The following is a 19,451-nucleotide window of genomic DNA, read 5'->3' as shown; positions in this document are numbered from 1 at the left end:
TTCCTTTATAAACTGCTCCTAGGGAATCTATTTAGGCAAGTTATGTGTAGAGATCCATGTCACCGCTCCTCAATCTTGGCTTTGACTGAAATCACCTGGGTAGCTTACACATGAGGAGGCTTGAGTCTCATTATTTAAGATTCTGATTTACTTGCACCTGTGTGGATATGCAGATTTTTTTTTTTTAAGCAAAAGAGATGGTTCCAGTGATGAAGTTCCTGGAGGGATCAAGCTCTGATGAGTAAGAATAAAACTTAAAACGTAATTGTAATATAATTTCTTCAAATGTTATCTTCAAATGCATTGTACTTCAACACTACAAAAAATTTTTATTATGCTGTTTTTTCTTACCACTTAGCATTTTCATTTTACATTTGTTGAAGTTACAGATTTATACACACATTGATTGCTGCTTTATTTCACACTTGTACATATATAAAATGGGAAATAGAAAAGAATAAAATGGTCACAGTATCCCTAAAGTTTCTCATTCCGAAACATTTTTAAAATATTTGTTTTTGACATTTTCGACTGGGGGCAGAGCAAGATGGCCGAATAGGAACAGCTCCAGTCTCCAACTCCCAGCGCGAGCGACACAGAAGACCGGTGATTTCTGCATTTTCAACTGAGGTACTGGGGTCATCTCACTAGGGAGTGCCGGACAATCGGTGCTGGTCAGCTGCTGCAGCCTGACCAGCGAGAGCTGAAGCAGGGCGAGGCATCACCTCACCTGGAAGCGCAAGGGGGAAGGGGATCCGTTTTCCTAGCCAGGGGAACTGAGACACACAACACCTGGAAAATCGGGTAACTCCCACCCCAATACTGCGCTGTAAGCATACAGGCACACCAGAATATATCCCACACCTGGCCGGGAGGGTCCCACGCCCACGAAGCCTCCCTCACTGCTAACACAGCAGTCTGCCGCGATCTATCCGCAAGGCAGCAGCGAGGCTGGGGGAGGGGCGCCCGCCATTGCTGAGGCTTAAGTAGGTAAACAAAGCCGCTGGGAAGCTCGAAATGGGTGGAGCTCACAGCAGCTCAAGGAAGCCTGCCTGTCTCTGTAGTCTCCACCTCTGGGGACAGCGCACAGCTGAAGACCAACAGGGGAAGTAGCAGGAGCCGGTGCAGACGCGAACAACTCTGTCTGACAGCTTTGGGGAGAGCCGTGGATCTCCCAACGCGGAGGTTGAGATCTGAGAACGGACAGACTGCCTGCTCAGGTGTGTCCCTGACCCCTGAGTAGCCTAGCTGGGAGAAATCCCCCACTAGGGGCAGTCTGACACCCCACACCTCACAGGGTGGAGTACACCCCTGAGAGGAAACTTCCAAAGGAAGAATCAGACAGGTACACTCGCTGTTCAGCAATATTCTATCTTCGGCAACCTCTGCTGCTGATACCCAGGCAAACAGGGTCTGGAGTGGACCTCAAGCAATCTCCAACAGACCAACAGACAGTCCTTCTGACTGTCAGAAGGAAAACTATCAAACAGGAAGGACACCTATACCAAAACCGCATGAGTACGTCACCACCATCAAAGACCAGAGACAGATAAAACCACAAAGATGGGGAAGAAGCAGGGCAGAAAAGCTGGAAATTCAAAAAATAAGAGCGCATCTCCCCCTGCAAAGGAGCGCAGCCCATCACCAGCAACGGATCAAAGCTGGTCAGAGAATGACTTGGACGAGAGGAGAGAAGAAGGCTTCAGTCCATCAAACTTCTCAGAGCTAAAGGAGGAATTACATACCCAGCGCAAAGAAACTAAAAATCTTGAAAAAAGAGTGGAAGAATTGACAGCTAGACTAATTAATGCAGAGAAGATCATAAACGAAATGACAGAGATGAAAACCATGACACGAGAAATACGTGACAAATGCACAAGCTTCAGTAACCGACTCGATCAACTGGAAGAAAGAGTATCAGCGATTGAAGATCAAATGAATGAAATGAAGCGAGAAGAGAAACCAAAAGAAAAAAGAAGAAAAAGAAATGAGCAAAGCCTGCAAGAAGTATGGGATTACGTAAAAAGACCAAATCTACGCCTGATTGGGGTGCCTGAAAGTGAGGGGGAAAATGGAACCAAGTTGGAAAACACTCTTCAGGAAATCATCCAGGAGAACTTCCCCAACCTAGTAGGGCAGGCCAACATTCAAATTCAGGAAATACAGAGAACGCCACAAAGATACTCCTCCAGAAGAGGAACTCCAAGACACATAATTGCCAGATTCACCAAAGTTGAAATGAAGGAAAAAATCTTAAGGGCAGCCAGAGAGAAAGGTCGGGTTACCCACAAAGGGAAGCCCATCAGACTAACAGCAGATCTCTCGGCAGAAACTCTACAAGCCAGAAGAGAGTGGGGGCCAATATTCAACATTCTTAAAGAAAAGAATTTTAAACCCAGAATTTCATATCCAGCCAAACTAAGTTTCATAAGTGAAGGAGAAATAAAATCCTTTACAGATAAGCAAATGCTTAGAGATTTTGTCACCACCAGGCCTGCCTTACAAGAGACCCTGAAGGAAGCCCTAAACATGGAAAGGAACAACCGGTACCAGCCATCGCAAAAACATGCCAAAATGTAAAGACCATCGAGGCTAGGAAGAAACTGCATCAACTAACGAGCAAAATAACCAGTTAATATCTAATGGCAGGATCAAGTTCACACATAACAATATTAACCTTAAATGTTAATGGACTAAATGCTCCAATTAAAAGACACAGACTGGCAAACTGGATAAAGAGTCAAGACCCATCAGTCTGCTGTATTCAGGAGACCCATCTCACATGCAGAGACATACATAGGCTCAAAATAAAGGGATGGAGGAAGATCTACCAAGCAAATGGAGAACACAAAAAAGCAGGGGTTGCAATCCTTGTCTCTGATAAAACAGACTTTAAACCATCAAAGATCAAAAGAGACAAAGAAGGCCATTACATAATGGTAAAGGGATCAATTCAACAGGAAGAGCCAACTCTCCTAAATATATATGCACCCAATACAGGAGCACCCAGATTCATAAAGCAAGTCCTTAGGGACTTACAAAGAGACTTAGACTCCCATACAATAATAATGGGAGACTTCAACACTCCGCTGTCAACATTAGACAGATCAACGAGACAGAAAGTTAACAAGGATATCCAGGAATTGAACTCATCTCTGCACCAAGCGGACCTAATAGACATCTATAGAACTCTCCACCCCAAATCAACAGAATATACATTCTTCTCAGCACCACATCGCACTTATTCCAAAATTGACCACATAATTGGAAGTAAAGCACTCCTCAGCAAATGTAAAAGAACAGAAATTATAACAAACTGTCTCTCAGACCACAGTGCAATCAAACTAGAACTCAGGACTAAGAAACTCAATCAAAACCGCTCAACTACATGGAAACTGAACAACCTGCTCCTGAATGACTACTGGGTACATAACGAAATGAAAGCGGAAATAAAGATGTTCTTTGAAACCAATGAGAACAAAGATACAACATACCAGAATCTCTGGGACACATTTAAAGCAGTGTGTAGAGGGAAATTTATAGCACTAAATGCCCACAAGAGAAAGCAGGAAAGATCTAAAATTGACACTCTAACATCACAATTAAAAGAACTAGAGAGGCAAGAGCAAACACATTCAAAAGCTAGCAGAAGGCAAGAAATAACTAAGATCAGAGCCGAACTGAAGGAGATAGAGACACAAAAAACCCTCCAAAAAATCAATGAATCCAGGAGTTGGTTTTTTGAAAAGATCAACAAAATTGACAGACCGCTAGCAAGGCTAATAAAGAAGAAAAGAGAGAGGAATCAAATAGATGCAATAAAAAATGATAAAGGGGATATCACCACTGACCCCACAGAAATACAAACTACCATCAGAGAATACTATAAACGCCTCTATGCAAATCAACTAGAAAATCTAGAAGAAATGGATAATTTCCTGGACACTTACACTCTCCCAAGGCTAAACCAGGAAGAAGTTGAATCCCTGAATAGACCAATAGCAGGCTCTGAAATTGAGGCAACAATTAATAGCCTACCCACCAAAAAAAGTCCAGGACCAGATGGATTCACAGCTGAATTCTACCAGAGGTACAAGGAGGAGCTGGTACCATTCCTTCTGAAACTATTCCAATCAATAGAAAAAGAGGGAATCCTCCCTAACTCATTTTATGAGGCCAACATCATCCTGATACCAAAGCCTGGCAGAGACACAACAAAAAAAGAGAATTTTAGACCAATATCCCTGATGAACATTGATGCAAAAATTCTCAATAAAATACTGGCAAACCGGATTCAGCAGCACATCAAAAAGCTTATCCACCATGATCAAGTGGGCTTCATCCCTGGGATGCAAGGCTGGTTCAACATTCGCAAATCAATAAACGTAATCCAGCATATAAACAGAACCAAAGACAAGAACCACATGATTGTCTCAATAGATGCAGAAAAGGCTTTTGACAAAATTCAACAGCCCTTCATGCTAAAAACGCTCAATAAATTCGGTATTGATGGAACGTATCTCAAAATAATAAGAGCCATTTATGACAAACCCACAGCTAATATCATACTGAATGGGCAAAAACTGGAAAAATTCCCTTTGAAAACTGGCACAAGACAGGGATGCCCTCTCTCACCACTCCTATTCAACATAGTCTTGGAAGTTCTGGCTAGGGCAATCAGGCAAGAGAAAGAAATCAAGGGTATCCAGTTAGGAAAAGAAGAAGTCAAATTGTCCCTGTTTGCAGATGACATGATTGTATATTTAGAAAACCCCATCGTCTCAGCCCAAAATCTCCTTAAGCTGATAAGCAACTTCAGCAAAGTCTCAGGATACAAAATTAATGTGCAAAAATCACAAGCATTCTTATACACCAGTAACAGACAAGCAGAGAGCCAAATCAGGAATGAACTTCCATTCACAATTGCTTCAAAGAGAATAAAATACCTAGGAATCCAGCTTACAAGGGATGTAAAGGACCTCTTCAAGGAGAACTACAAACCACTGCTCAGTGAAATCAAAGAGGACACAAACAAATGGAAGAACATACCATGCTCATGGATAGGAAGAATCAATATCGTGAAAATGGCCATACCGCCCAAGGTTATTTATAGATTCAATGCCATCCCCATCAAGCTACCAATGAGTTTCTTCACAGAATTGGAAAAAACTGCTTTAAAGTTCATATGGAACCAAAAAAGAGCCCGCATTGCCAAGACAATCCTAAGTCAAAAGGACAAAGCTGGAGGCGTCACGCTACCTGACTTCAAACTATACTACAAGGCTACAGTAACCAAAACAGCATGGTACTGGTACCAAAACAGAGCTATAGACCAATGGAACAGAACAGAGTCCTCAGAAATAATACCGCACATCTACAGCCATCTGATCTTTGACAAACCTGAGAGAAACAAGAAATGGGGAAAGGATTCCCTATTTAATAAATGGTGCTGGGAAAATTGGCTAGCCATAAGTAGAAAGCTGAAACTGGATCCTTTCCTTACCCCTTATACGAAGATTAATTCAAGATGGATTAGAGACTTAAATGTTAGACCTAATACCATAAAAACCCTAGAAGAAAATCTAGGTAGTACCATTCAGGACATAGGCATGGGCAAGGACTTCATGTCTAAAACACCAAAAGCAACGGCAGCAAAAGCAAAAATTGACAAATGGGATCTAATTAAACTAAAGAGCTTTTGCACAGCAAAAGAAACTACCATCAGAGTGAACAGGCAACCTACAGAATGGGAGAAAATTTTTGCAACCTACTCATCTGACAAAGGGCTAATATCCAGAATCTACAAAGAACTCAAACAAATATACGAGAAAAAAACAACCCCATCAAAAAGTGGGGAAAGGATATGAACAGACATTTCTCAAAAGAAGATATTCATACAGCCAACAGACACATGAAAAAATGCTCATCGTCACTCGCCATCAGAGAAATGCAAATCAAAACCACAATGAGATACCATCTCACACCAGTTAGAATGGCAATCATTAAGAAGTCAGGAAACGACAGGTGTTGGAGAGGATGTGGAGAAATAGGAACACTTTTACACTGTTGGTGGGATTGTAAACTAGTTCAACCATTATGGAAAACAGTATGGCAATTCCTCAAGGATCTAGAACTAGATGTACCATATGACCCAGCCATCCCACTACTGGGTATATACCCAAAGGATTATAAATTATTCTACTACAAAGACACATGCACACGTATGTTTATTGCGGCACTATTCACAATAGCAAAGACTTGGAATCAACCCAAATGTCCATCTGTGACAGACTGGATTAAGAAAATGTGGCACATATACACCATGGAATACTATGCAGCCATAAAAAAGGATGAGTTTGCGTCCTTTGTAGGGACATGGATGCAGCTGGAAACCATCATTCTTAGCAAACTATCACAAGAACAGAAAACCAAACACCGCATGTTCTCACTCATAGGTGGGAACTGAACAATGAGATCACTTGGACTCGGGAAGGGGAACATCACGCACTGGGGCCTATCATGGGGAGGGGGGAGGGGGGAGGAGGGAGGGATTGCATTGGGGAGTTATACATGATATAAATGATGAATTGATGGGTGCTGACGAGTTGATGGGTGCAGCACACCAACATGGCATAAGTATACATATGTAACAAACCTGCACGTTATGCACATGTACCCTAGAACTTAAAGTATAATTAAAAAAAAAAAAAAAATCTAAAAAAAAAAAAAATATTTGTTTTTAATAAGTTTGTTCCAATTAAGAAACTGTGGTATACACACACAATAAAGTATTATTCAAACTAAAAGGAATAAAATCCTCTCCACTGCCGCAAAAATGGATGAGATTGCAGGTCAGTATATTAAATGAAATAAGCCAGAGCAGAATGACAAATATTACATGTCCTCACTTATATGTAGGAACAAAAAAGAAAACCTTGACCAGGTGTGGTGGCTCATGCCTGTAACCTCAGCACTTTGGGAGGCCAAGTCGGACAGATCACTTGAGGCCACAAGTTTGAGACCAGCCTGGAAAATATGGTGAAACCACATCTCTACTAAAAATACAAAAATTACCTGGGCATGGTGGTGCATGCCTGTAGTTCCAGCTACTTGGGAGGCTGAGGCTGGAGAATTGCTTGAATCTAAAAGGCAGAGGTTGCAGTGAGCCAAGATCTTGCCTCTATACTCCAACCTGGGCAACAGAACGATACTCCAACAAACACATACACACAAAAGGAGTCTCATGAAGGTGGAGATTATAAAGGTGGTTAGCAGAGGCTAGAAAGAAAAGGGGTGGGATGGGGAATGAAGAGAAGTTGATAACTGGGTACAAAACACAGAAAGACGGAACAAATGAGTTCTAGTGTTTGATAGTACAGTATGGAAATTTTAGTTCACAAAAACTTATTGCGTATTTCCAGATGGCTTGGAAAAAAGCTTCCTAACTTTCTCATTATGATGGCTTTTAAGTTATTCTCTTTCTCCTCCAATCACACCCTTCTATACTCTTCTTTTTTAGGCTAGATTGGATCTCTTGAAATCATCCTGTATTTATTTATTTATTTATTTATTTATTTAGAAGGAGTTTCATTCTTGTTGCCCAGGTTGGAGTGCAATGGCATGATCTCGGCTCACCACAAACTCCGCCTCCTGGGTTCAAGCAATGCTCCTGCCTCAGCCTCCCTAGTAGCTGAGATTACACACCACCACGCCCACCTAATTTTTATTTTTAGTAGAGACAGGGTTTCTCCCTGTTGGTCAGGCTGGTTTTGAACTCCCAATCTCAGGTGACCTGCCCACCTCGGCTTCCCAAAGTGTTAGGATTACAGGCGTGAGCACCCACACCCAACCCATGCTACATCTTTACCTGTTGTCTGTTGTTGTTTGTTTGTTCTTGATCCCATAAATTACTTTTCACATATATGTTCAAATGGTTTTTAACATGAGTGCCAAGAAAGTTCATTGGTGGAAATGCAGCCTTTTCAACAAATGGTGTTGGAGAAACTTGATTTCCACATGCAGAAAAATGAATATGGACCATATGTCACACCAGATGCAAAAACTAACACAAACTGGATAAAAGACCTAACCCCAAGAGCTGAAACTATAATATGCCTAAAAGAAAATGCTGGCAAAACCTTTATGACATCAGAGTGGGCAATGCTTTCTGGGATATGACACCAAAAGCATAGGCAACAAAAGAAAATTAGATTCCTTGGATTACAGCTAAATGAGAAACACTTTTGTGCATCAAAAAACACTATGAACTGGAGTGAAAAAATAACCCATGGATTAGGAAAAATATTTGCAAATCATATATTTGAAAAGAGGCTGATATCCATAATATATAAAGAACTGCTAGAACTAAACAACAAGAAACACAAGGCATCCCATTAACAATGATCAGAAGACTTGAGTAGACATCTCCCTAGGAAAGATATACCAATGGCAAATAACCTTATAAAATGATATTCAAAATCACTAATCATAGGGAAGTACAAATCAAACCAAAAATGTGATAGCACACATTAGGATGAATATGATAAACAAACAAGCAATGGTGAAAATTAGAGGGAAGTAGGAATGCTCCAACATGATCAGAGGGAATGTAAAACTATGCAGGAACAGGGAAAATAGTATGGAGTGTATTTGAAAAATTAGAAACAGAATTATCAGATGATCCTGCAGTTGCATTTGTGGGTACCTACCAAAAAGAATTAGAAGCCAGGAGTGGAAGAGATATTTGTACACCCATATTCATAGCAGCGTTATTCACAACAGCCAAAATGTGGAAGCAACCCAATGGTCCATGGACAGATGAATGAAAAAGCACACTGCAGCTCATTCATACAATGGAAGGCTATTCAGCCTTAAAAAGGCAGGCACTTCTGGCCGGCTCGGTAGCTCACGCCTGTAATCCCAGCATCTTGGGAGGCCAAGGTGGGCGGATCACCTGAGGTCAGGAATATGAAACCAGCCTGGCCAAAATGGCGAAAGCTCGTCTCTACTAAGAATGATAGAATTAGCTGGGCATGGTGGCACACACTTCTAATCCCAGCTACTCAGTAGACTGAGACACAAGAATTGTTTGAACCCAGGATGTGGAAGTTGCAGTGAGCCGAGATCGTGCCACTATACTCCAACCTGGGCTCTGTCTCAAAAAAAAAAAAAGAAAAAAATTAAACATGCTATAATTCCACTTACATCAAGACTCTAGAGTAGTTAAACTCATAGAATTGCAAAATAGAATGGTGGCCCCCAGGGGTGGGTGCGAGAAAGGAATGGAAAGTTTGTAATATGGGTACAATTTCCATTTTGAAAGATAAAAATGTTCTGGAGATGAGGGAGGTGATGGTTGCTAAACAATGTGAATGTACTTAATGTCATTAAACTGTAAACTTTAAAATAGTGGAAATTGTAAATGTTTATACTGGCCATTCTACATGAAATAATATATATTTATAATTTTTAATATTTCAATATGGTATATTTTACCATAATAAAAGATGGAAATTAAAACAGTTGAATCTTTAAAAAGAAAAGAAAGAAGCGATAATACACACAGGATTTCTGCTGATTAGAGGAAGAGCCCTAAAATGGACGCTCATTTTTCTCTTCTTCTTGCTGCATTATTATGAGGAAATCCTTAGAGATGGGGGAGCTTGGGTGAATTTGGCTAATGAAGAACTTTGTGCCTTGAGCCCCCAAGGCCATGGAATAGTAAATACTCAGTCTGTACCTCCAGCCCTGCAGTGTGAGGTTCCAGTCAGGTGGGCTCCACACCCGTCACATGCATCGGGAGGCTCATGTCTGACCCTGTCTTCTTGCCAGTCTTCAGTACACAGTCTGAGCCTCCATCGTGCACCACACAGGGAGGACAGTGGACCAGTTCTCCGGGGTCATGGCCCAGCAGAGGGGAAGCGCAGTTCAGTGAGTGCTGAGGGACAGTGGGGAGCCTTGTTTTGTCTCCTCATCCTCAGGACAAACAGGGGAGTGCGGTGGGCAGATGGGAGGAGACCAATGTGCAAACTGTCAGCTCAGCGGACTGTGGGGTTTCTGTTCTTGGTTGTGGTGGGGGTCTCAGAAATCTTATTCAAAATTTTGCTTTCCTCCCCCACTGGTTGTCCCTTTCATGGACATCTCACCCATGACAGCAGCAAATGAGTCCCTCTAAACTATTCCCTAAGCACAACATAAAGATTATGAACGTAATGATGAGGATAAAGAGGATAATGACAGACACCATGGCATCATGAATCCTTACTGAGGGCTTTCTAAATGCCAGGCTCTGAGCTATGTGGTCTATGCAGCTTCTTTCATTTCATCCATGTAGTCTTCTCCCAGTTATTAGTGCACATTTCATTATTATTTTACAGACTAGAAAAGAAGCAATGCATTTTCATATAACTTGTACCAGATCATGAAGTCAAAAAGGGTGAAGTCCCATTTGAACCAGGCAGTCTAAGTCTAGACACCTAACCTAAGGACAAGAGTTATGTCTTACATGAATTTTAAAACAAGACCCACCTATTTGAGTAAGCAATTAGTCTCTTGAGGGAGAAAAGTCAGAAAACATAATGTTGAAATCACTAGAACATAACTGGCATATGGAAATATTTTCTGATTATGAACTGTCAACTTTAATTTCATTTCCAGATGGCATAGTCTCAGCTGTTATACAGTGTTTATGAATGTTCTAAATCAAGGGAATTTGTGGCAATCTATTAGAATAAAATAAAATATTTGAGTTCTTAATTTCCTTTAATTAGGTTAAACTTTTTCTTAAAGTGAAGAGAATGCTTTTATTACATATTTTTCTTCTGAACAGATGGGCTTTTATTTTCTAGCAATTATGAATTTGTTATATATGCTGATCTGGTTCTCGGAACATTCTTGAATCTAGTGTCTCTAAGGCAGGTGTGTACAGCAAGAAGTGAATAACACAAAAATCAATGATGAACGCATTATAAGGCAATTGAGTTTGTCACAACTGCAAAATATTGCTGAGTGTGGATTGCTCTGAAATCTGAAAACATTACTTGTGAATTGCTTATATCCAAAATGCAGACACAGTGCTGGGTGTTCGTTTACTTGTTTCTGATTTTTCAACTCTCTTTTCTACGCAAAAAGTGTCCAAACTCTACAGACCCACAGAATCTAACAGATGTCTCAGTAGTCCTCCTCCTAGAACTCTCAGAGGATCCAGAACTGCAGCCAGTCCTCGCTGGGCTGTTCCTGTCCATGTGCCTTGTCACGGTGCTGGGGAATCTGCTCATCATCCTGGCCGTCAGCCCTGACTCCCACCTCCACACCCCCATGTACTTGTTCCTCTCCAACCTGTCCTTGCCTGACATCAGTTTCACCTCCACCACAGTCCCCAAGATGTTTGTGAACATCCAACCTCGCAGCAGAGTCATCTATGCGGGCTGCCTGACCCAGATGTCTCTTTTTGCCGTTTTTGGAGGCATGGAAGAAAGACATGCTCCTGAGTGTGATGGCTGTAAGACTGGTTTGTAGCCATCTGTCACCCTCTATATTATTCAGTCGTCATGAACCGGTGTTTCTGTGGCTTCCTAGTTCTGCTGTCTTTTTTTCTCCATCTTTTAGACTCCCAGCTGTACAATTTGATTGCCTTACAAATTACCTGCTTCAAGGATGTGGAAATTCCTGATTTCTTCTGTGACCCTTCTCAGTTCCTCCACCTTGCATGTTGTGACATCTTCACTAATAACATAGTCATGTATTTCCCTGCTGCCGTATTTGGTTTTCTTCCCACCTTGGGGATCCTTTTATCTTACTATAAAATTGTTTTCTCCATTCTGAGGGTTTCATCATCAGGTGGGAAATATAAAGCCTTCTCCACCTGTGGGTCTCACCTGTCAGTTGTGTGCTTATTTTATGGAACAGGCATTGGAGGGTACCTCAATTCAGATGTGTCATCTTCCCCCAGAAAGGGTGCAGTGGCCTCAGTGATATACACGGTGGTCACCCCCATGCTGAACCTCTTCATCTACAGCCTGAGAAACAGGGATATTAAAAGTGTCCTGCGGCGGCCGCAAGGCAGAACAGTCTAATCTCAGTATCTTGTTATCTGTTCCATTCCTTTTGTAATGTGGGTTTAAAAAGGCAGCAACGTGAAATATGAATAATATCACAGGGTTAACACCCACTGTGATATTAAGAGTAATACTTCCCTAAGATATAAAAAAATACTATCACAGAGTATACACACATGGGGTACACACACTGTGATATTAGGAATTGTATCTCCCTAGGATATTACGAATAATATCACACCAGGTGTGTACACTCACTGTGATATTTGAAATAATATCTCCCTAGGAGATTACAAATAATAACAAAGAGTGTACATCCCATGACATTAGGAGTAACATCCTTCTAGTATATTATGAATAACATCACAAGGTGTACACCTTCTGTGACATTTTGTACACCCTTTGTGGCATTAAAAGAAACATCCCCCTAGGATATTACGAATAATATCACAGGCAGTGTACACACATGGTACACATGGCTTTCTTCAACACATGGTGTACACTTCCTGTGACGTTAGGAATACATCCCCCTATGATATTATGAATCATACCACAAGGTGTACACACATTGTGACATTAGTAGTAATATCCTGCTAGTATATTGTGAATAATATCACAGGATGTACACACCTGTGACATTAAGAGTAACTTCCCCCTAGAATATTATCAATAATATCACAGGGCATACACTATCTATGACATTAAAAGTAACATCCTTTTAAGATATTACAAATAATATCACAGGGTGTACATTTCCTGTGTCATTAGGAGTAACATCCCCCTAGGATATTATGAATAATATCACAGGATATACCTCCCCTGTGACATTAGGAGTAACATCTCCCTAGGATTTTACAGGGTATACTCCCTGTGTGACATTGTGCATAAAATCTCCCTAGGATATTAAGAATAATATCACAGGCCGGGCGCGGTGGCTCAAGCCTGTAATCCCAGCACTTTGGGAGGCCGAGGCGGGCGGATCACAAGGTCAGGAGGTCGAGACCATCCTGGCTAACACAGTGAAACCCCGTCTCCACTTAAAAAAAAACACAAAAAATTAGCCGGGCGAGATGGCGGCGCCTGTAGTCCCAGCTACTCGGGAGGCTGAGGCAGGAGAATGGCGTGGACCCAGGAGGCGGAGCTTGCAGTGAGCTGAGATCCGGCCACTGCACTCCAGCCTGGGCGACAGAGCGAGACTCCGTCTCAAAAAAAAAAAAAAAAAAAAAAAAAAGAATAATATCACAGTGTGTATATACCCTGTAAAATTAGGAGTAACATCTCTTTAGGATATTATGAATAATATCACAGAGTATGCACCCATTTTGACATTAGGAATAACATTTCCCTAGAATATTACGAATAATATCACCCACCGGGTGTACACCCCCAGTGACATTAGGATTAATACCCCCCTAGGATATTACGAATGATATCACAGGTGTACACCACTTGTGACATTAGAAGTAACATCCTCCTAAAATATTATGAATAATATCACAGGATGTACACCCCCTGTGATAGTAGGAATAACATACCCCTAGAATATTATCAATAATATTTCAGCATGACCACCCCCTGTGACACTGGGAGTAGCATTCCCTAGGATATTACAAATAATATCACAGAATGTACACCACCTGTGGCATTAGTTGTAAAGCATTCCCCTAGTATATTATGAATAGTATCACAGGGTGTACACTTACTGTGATATTAGGAGTAATACCTCTCTAGAATATTTATTCTAATATCATAGGGTGTACACCCACAGTGATATTAGCAGTAATATCTTCCTAGTATATTACAAATTCTGCTGGCACCTGACCACTTCCCCCATGGACTGAGGTCAGGTTAACCCAACCAGCTGACACCACCGCAGCCAACACCCAACTGTACGTACCTAAAGGTGGAACACATTTGCTGTTCTCCGTGGGTCCAGTTGCTTTCTTGGTAAATCCTAGTGTGATCTCCTGGACAACCTAGTTAAAGAGCTAGGATTTACTTACCATTTTGTTTCCTCTCAGTGAAAGTGGTGCACACACTAGCTGCTTCTGTCAGCCATCTTGAACAAGAACCCCCTGAAAGAAGTTTTCTTGAATACTGCTTCTTCTAAAAGTGCTTACCAGGAATTCGAGCAGACATTCACCACCAAAATATAATAAAATAATCATCACCAGTACTTCTCAACTAACCCCCTAGTAAATCTAATTGCTGTCACATAATGTCCTTCATTTGTTCTTTATTATTCTATATTCACCTCCTTCACTCCCTCTGCATTTAAATAAACTAAAAGTATAAGACTGGAAAGGGCCTCACAGCCATTTTAATTACATGTAACTATTTGTAAAACATATAAACCGAGGTCAAATCACTAGAACAACTTTCCTAACATGATCTCTATATGATCTAGCAACTGCATATTATCTAACTTTACCCCATACATAGTAGGACCTCAGAGCAGGAACATAAAAGCCAGAGGGCTTGTGGAGATATTTCCTGTTCAATAAGCAAGACAGAAGTAAAAATAAGCTTTCTCTACAGCCTCTCCTTATCCTGCTTTATGACCTGCAGGAATCTGGAATCTCTATCTTCCTACACAAAGGAAAAGGGATTTCTTAGCAGTCTTTTGGGCAATAAATCTTGGAATTTTGAGACAAAGACAAAAGGATCAAGTTACTGCCAGGCTTACCACAAGGAAAGGAGGGAAAAAGGAAGAATCATTCGCTAACCTGGGGTCTTTGCTCAGTCCTTGGACTCCTCAGGCAGCCTGCTCACCACATTCTCATTTAACTGGAGGTTATCTGTAAATAACACTTGTTGGTGCAGAAGAGAAATTAGGCATCGATTGCTTAAGCATGTTTCACTACTGCTTAAAAGTATGCCTAACTGGCGCCAAGTCTAAGGGGTTTCCAAAGGGCCTTTTAAGATCCTCTAGGGTTTTTGATTCCAAAGAATGACTTCGCAGTACAGAAATCAATATAAGATCTGAAAACCTGAAAATGGATTGATCTTTCCTCAGCTCCAAGGACCAATTAGATATTTGCCTGGAAATGAAGATACCGTTTCTACTCATATCCTATTAATTAAAGACATAATCCTCATAAAACTGCAGCCTGGATCATTGAACCCTTGTCTATGGTTTTAATGTCCCCTCCAAAACTCATATGGAAACTTAATCTTCAATGAGGCCGTATTGAGAGGTGGGGGCCATTAAGAGGTGATTGGATTATGAAAACTCTGCCTTCATGGATGAATTAATCTACTGATGGATTAATGAAATGGTTAATGGATTAATGGGTTGTCATGGGAATGGTACTAATGGCTTTATAAGGAGACGAACAAGCACACACAAACCCTTCTCCATGTGCTACCCTGTGCCACCTCAGGACTTTGCGGGGAGACCCCACCAGCAATAAGGCCCTCACAAGATGTGGCCCCTCAACCTTGTACTTCTCAACCTCCATAACTATAAGAAATAAATTCCTTTTCTTTATCAATTACCCAGTTTCAGGGATTGTGTTAAAACTAACAGATAGCAGACTGAGACACTTCCCCACATCATGGACTTTGTCTTCACCAGTATTCTACCTCCTGAAAGAAACTGCAAAACACCTACTCATCAGGTGATCAGGTGTCACTGGCCTGGCAACCTCCCTTAAACCAGACAAAGCTGAGAAAAAAAGACCAAAAAAACCGGTATATGAATAATTATAATGGTGTCACAGTGATGCGTTATTGCCATCATGACCATTATGAAGTTCTCACTCAAGGTCTACAGGCTCTTCATGCACACACAGCTCTACCATGTTTGCTTGTTCTGTTTGGTTTCCCTAAGCACAAGTCAGTTGAAGCCGTTGTCACAAAAGACCATGAAGTTCCTGACCAAAAGACTGTAAGAGCACACTCAGTATCTGCTCTGTGCCTAAACATAATTCTGACAAGCTTTGCTTCTGTTCTTTTTAGTACAAATTAGTTAAGCAGATGTCCAAAAAGTCCCCTTTCTATAGTTCTTGACCAGTATTTACAGGTCCATACTCCATGACTGTAAGTTCTTTGTTCCCACATTATTCTACTAAGCTTGATTTTTGTTTTTGTTGGTGTTTTGTTGTTTGTTTTGCTGTGTATCAAATGAAAATGGAAGTAGATAGATTACTGCTACATTACTTGAAACCAGTAATAAGCGATAGGTGACAAACTGAAGAAAAAAACAGAATAATCATAAAATTACATACATATCACACCTCAAAAAGAAAGACAGTGTGGTATGATCTTGCTTGAGGCTATTGGTCCAACATATGGGCCAATAAGTGATATTCTTATGATGATGACAATGAATTGTCAAGAAAGAATTGAAACTATATTTGGTTTATTCTTTATAAGAAGGTAGAGGTGTGTGAAATCCAATTTTTATGTTTTCAAACTAAATTGATATAGTTTGGCACTTGAAGGGGTAAGCTTTTGTCATAAAGACTATAATAGCCATCACTCTACAGTGCCTACTCTACGTATGCTGGCAATATGCCAGGTACTTAATCCTGCTGGGCAATGAGGCTGCAACACAGCCAGACATGAATCTGAGAGGGTTGAGAAAGGCAGAGCCATTCTGTTGGGGCCTTGGCAATTAGTTTTATTCTGAGAATTAAAGGCTTATAGATTGTCCTCTTAAGAAGACAGAGGAATGTGTAATGATTTTATTTAATTTACTGTATTAAGCTGATGTCATTTGGCACTTGAAGGAATAAGCTCTTGTTTTAATAATAATGGCCACCACTCTTAAGAATTTGCTCCATGCCAAGCAATGCGTCAGGTGTTCTAGCATAAAGTAGCTTTAACCCTCCTAGGTAGTTCTTATTATCCCCATTCTACATGTTGAGAAACTGTAGTTTAGGGAGATTATTATCTGCCTAAGAACAATAAGTGAGTGGTAGAGTCAAGACTCAAATCCAGTTGCACAAGACCTCAAAGCCCCACTCTTCATAATCTCAGTCAGAGTCTATTTATATAAGAAAACCCTTATATGTAATGTATTATTCCCTGGCAATACCCATAAAGGAGTCATCTCTATAATGAGCTTTCTGGTACCATGGGAAGGTTCCTATCCCTATCTCTCTTTTTCCACGGAACAATGTTCCTAGCCAGGGAGAGAAGAGCCATTCTGGATCTGGCTAGTCTGAGCCAAGGGAGAATTTTAATCATGTTAAAGGAACCCATCCTGAGTAATTCCTTGACGTCACCCACTAAGTCCATCCACCTCTCAGTGACCAGCCTGGCCCTTGTCCACTATACTCAGCTCTTTCCCTGGCAGCTGAAGTCACCCTAAAAATAGCTTCTGGACCTTGGAAGGAACCTGTCCTGGTGCCTACAGTAAATAAAGTACCACTGAGGTTGGGAAGAATTGCTCCCTGGGCAACAGTCAGCTCCACTCCACAAAAATGTCAGTTAAGCCCTCTCATTTTCCAAGAATGAGAGGCCAGGAAAACCGCCATAAAAATAAAATCCCGTTCTTTCTTTCTGTCATAAATGCTTTTCTAATTTCTGATCTAACCTAAAATGTACTGAGTCGGTGTTCCTTGTTCTAAGCTCTAATGGCAGTTAATATGTCCCATGGTAGGGAGGAGTTACACATAAAATCTTCACAAGCCCCAATACCTGAGTATGAATAATTATCAACTTCTCTCATGGGAGTAGGGAGACATTAGAAATCTTCCCCGCACTGGGTGCTGGGAAGTCCTGAGGCTCACCTACACACCCCACACATTTTAGCAACTCTCTATTGCCTGCCCAACCTTGGTGAAGCCACAAATTTTTTTAAGTGGATTTTTTTCAAATGTGTTTTAATTTGGTGATCAATTTATTAGAAACCTGCTCTTCGGTTATTTGTCACAGGAGTCTAGCAAGATATCTAAGCCATGGGTTCAAAGGCTAAGCTCCAACTTTAAGATTTAATAGCACCATCATAATATGCTAAGACATGGACTAATGTGGTGGCAAAGGTTCCATTTCCCACCCCCACTGGAATTTCACCCCAGAGATGCCTGCACCAAACCTGACACCAGTTGGCTCAATATCTCCCCTTTGTTTATAGCATATCTAAACATGAATATCAAAGGGACACATAATAAATTAGAAGTTGATAAAAGAGAAACTTCTGATACATGAGATTTCATGATTTCTAGACATAGTCCACCTAAGGATTGAATGCCAACAACAGTACGGTACATATTCAGGAGGTCTCCTTTCCCAGCAAAAGAGGCGTAGAGGATGGCACCTGATATAAAGAGGGCTTGTTTTGTCTCCTCATCCTCTTCCCCAACCCAGTAGATGGATTCTTCAACAGAGACTCTGTAATTTCCTCCATTTAGCCACTTTCTGGTTTTGGCCCCACCATCTCTGGGTGGCTTCCTAAAAGTGCTTGCAGCCACCTCTTTCTCCAACCCCCAACATTTACATTCCTTGCCAATTAGCCCAGCCTTTACTTATTATGGCAGACAGAAGAATGACCTCCCCCAAAATGTCTGCACCCTAATCCCTGAGAACAGAGCAAAAGGGACCTTGCAGATGTGATTAAATAGAGGACCCTGAGATAGATTATCCAGGATTCTCCAGGAGTTGGACCTAAGGTAATCAGAAGGATCCTGTCAAGTAAAAGAGGGAAGCAGAAGAGGAGGTCAGAGTGATGTGATTTGAGATGTATTTCACTTTGGGTTTGAAGATAGAGGAAGGGGGCTATGAGCCAACGAACTTGGGAGGCCTCTAAAAGCTGGAAATTGAAAGGAAATGGATGCTCCCCTAGAACCTATAGAAAGAAAAACAGTCCTGCAAACATTTTAGACCAGTGAGACCCATGTTGGATGTTGAACTTCTAACCTACAAAAATGTAATATAATAAATGTGTGTTGTTTTAAACCACTAAATTTGTGGTAATTTGTTACAGCAGCAATGGGAAACTAGTATACTTGTTCACTATCTTGTATTCCTCTTTCATTATTTCAGATGTGTGGGTCTTCTCTCCCTGAGAGACCACACAGTGCTTTTAGTAAATTGGTCTTATTCATTTCCACCTTTTCCTGCATATGGTGAACTCTCAATCCTGTTAACTTCATTATCTCACTTCCTCTAGAGAATGCTGACCCTCTGACAGCAATAGGTTCAGGAAGAAACAAATGAGGCATCAGGCCACCCAACTACTAGCAACCTAACTTAGCTCTCAATAGCCACCAAGAGAACAAACTCTACTATTCCCTAGTCCAGGGATCCTTACATAAAATGATGATAGCAAACATAGAAGGTGAGGCAACATGGATTTACTCACATTTCTCAGGTTATACCAGCAGGAGACCAACAGGTAGGCCCAAGATGGTCTTGAACACAAAAACTCAGCATATGTCCTTTATTTGC

The 19,451-nt window shown here is 41.1% G+C and overlaps 1 protein-coding gene across 1 annotated transcript; it reads left to right on the top strand.

Moving 5' to 3' along the window:
• The first annotated feature begins 11,061 nt into the window (after positions 1–11,061).
• LOC104681934 (olfactory receptor 7E24-like) lies at positions 11,062–12,074 on the top strand. Its single transcript, XM_030918651.1, is given in 3 exon segments — positions 11,062–11,475; positions 11,477–11,503; positions 11,505–12,074. Coding segments are annotated over 3 exon segments (1,011 nt in total).
• The last annotated feature ends 7,377 nt before the right edge of the window (positions 12,075–19,451 follow it).

The sequence above is a fragment of the Rhinopithecus roxellana genome, chromosome 15 (genome assembly GCF_007565055.1).
Source record: "Rhinopithecus roxellana isolate Shanxi Qingling chromosome 15, ASM756505v1, whole genome shotgun sequence".
Lineage (NCBI taxonomy): Eukaryota > Metazoa > Chordata > Mammalia > Primates > Cercopithecidae > Rhinopithecus > Rhinopithecus roxellana.
This window is presented reverse-complemented; position numbering and strand designations above follow the sequence as displayed.